We start from the raw sequence: 1800 nt of genomic DNA, 5'->3' as shown, positions 1-1800 counted from the left end.
AATGAAAAAGGCCAATGAAACTTTTAGGGAAAGAATTTTGACCATAAAGATCCTTAAAATCGCTGACTGATAAACCACGAATAGAAATAACCATTTAGGAAAGTGACGAGTTGCAATACATTAAGAAAAAAGTACACGATTTTTCCATCAAACAAATGACACAACCGACCGTATTTGAAGCACACTTGATGAGGTTTTTAATGTTTTCCTTGGGATGGAAACATTTTAAAGATGGAAAGTAGGGCCTACGTAAAGAAGCCAGAGTGGATGGACGTGGCTCTTTATCACTACAGGTCTTTTCCCTTCAACTGGTTCTGGTAAGAGTCTTTGGTTTGCGATGTTGCAGTGGTCATGAGGCAGTTCATCTGCGGGTGTTGTATCTGATGACCGACTTGGTGGCCTCGGACACTGCGTGCTTGCCGATCTCCCCAGGCAAGAGAAGACTCACGGCTGTCTGGATCTCCCCACTCGTGATGGTGCAGTGCTTGTTGGAGCGGGCCAGGCTCCCGGCCTCTTCGGCGATCTGCTCAAACATATCCTTCACGAACGAATCCATGAGGTTCATGGCCTCGTGAGAGAGACTCAGGCCGGTGTGCACTTGCCTCAGCACCCTGGGGAAATATGTGGCGAAGCTTGGAAAGTTGTCCAGATGGCGGCGACGGCGGCGGCGGCGGCCCTTAGCTGTCTTCTGTTTCGCCTTCTTTGGCTCAGCATCATAGGGCTCTGGTTCGGAGGGCTCGGTTTCCGAGGTCTCTGTCTCAGAGGGCTCCGTTTCTGAGGTCTCTGTTTCAGAGGACTCCGTTTCAGAGGGCTTTATTTTGGAGGTTCCGGCTTCGTTGGTGCCCAGGTCTTCCTCAGAGTTGTCAGAGGATGGCTGAGCCATGTCAGAGCCACCAGTCCCCACTACTCAGAAGAAAGGACATGCGGGAATTGAAGGCAGCTGGCGGAGTTTATAAGCCCTGCCCTCCCTGAAGTCACAAACACTGTCCATATCTGATTGGATAAAATGCAAGGCAGGAGGCCTGTTACTATGGCAGCCCATGTCACGTGACACTGGACGCTCCACGCCCAACTCCCACTGCCCCTCCCCCACGTTTAACCACACAGACAGTCAAACTCAGTGGTATCTTTAAACTTTCCGTGACTTCCACCAGGAAAATCTTTGCACTCCGCCCCATGAAGGAGCCAGCCAGTCATCTATTCACCTCAGCTGATTTATGTCTATTGTTGATGCAAGAGAAGTTTCAAAGATGTCACCAAAGTCATCTAAGTTGAAAAATGTAATAATCAGTTAGAGCTTCCTGAAAGAGTCTGACTGATCTCCATAACTCAAGCTCTTTCAGACATCAGAATGACTCAGGTCACTTGGTGGACATTTTACTCCAACACAGAATCTTTTCCTTCCGATTGACCTACAGTGCCAGGAGCAGAAATTTCCTGACATCCTCAGCACAGTGCTCCTGAAAAGCATAGGAATTAGTTGACCAGCTATTATCTCCAAAACTTATCAAAGACAATGATCACTATGAAGAGAACGGCAAAATCCCATTTGCCAAATACAGAACACAAACAGAAATAGGAATACATACTAAAAATATTTAACATTTTGCAAATTTTAAACTGTTTTCTTAAACATTATTTAGGTCCCCCAAATATCAGACAATGTGGAATTGATTAATGATTTATAGTGATTATTGCTCAAAAACATGATCACTCTTATTGCTAGAAAGCCACCAGAGTGAGAGAAAAAGAATAAAAAGAGAGAAATAAAACACCTAGGAGTAAATGTACCTAGGTGGT

At 45.6% G+C, this 1800-nt stretch overlaps 1 protein-coding gene across 1 annotated transcript; it reads right to left on the bottom strand.

The window, feature by feature from the left end:
* Positions 1–361: 361 nt before the first annotated feature.
* Positions 362–883, bottom strand: LOC138071100 (histone H2B 1/2-like). Its single transcript, XM_068962520.1, has one exon. The coding sequence runs from the start codon at positions 881–883 to the stop codon at positions 362–364; it is 522 nt and encodes a 173-aa protein (XP_068818621.1).
* Between the last annotated feature and the right edge of the window lie 917 nt (positions 884–1800).

Source organism: Capricornis sumatraensis, chromosome X (genome assembly GCF_032405125.1).
Source record: "Capricornis sumatraensis isolate serow.1 chromosome X, serow.2, whole genome shotgun sequence".
Classification (NCBI taxonomy): domain Eukaryota; kingdom Metazoa; phylum Chordata; class Mammalia; order Artiodactyla; family Bovidae; genus Capricornis; species Capricornis sumatraensis.
This window is presented reverse-complemented; position numbering and strand designations above follow the sequence as displayed.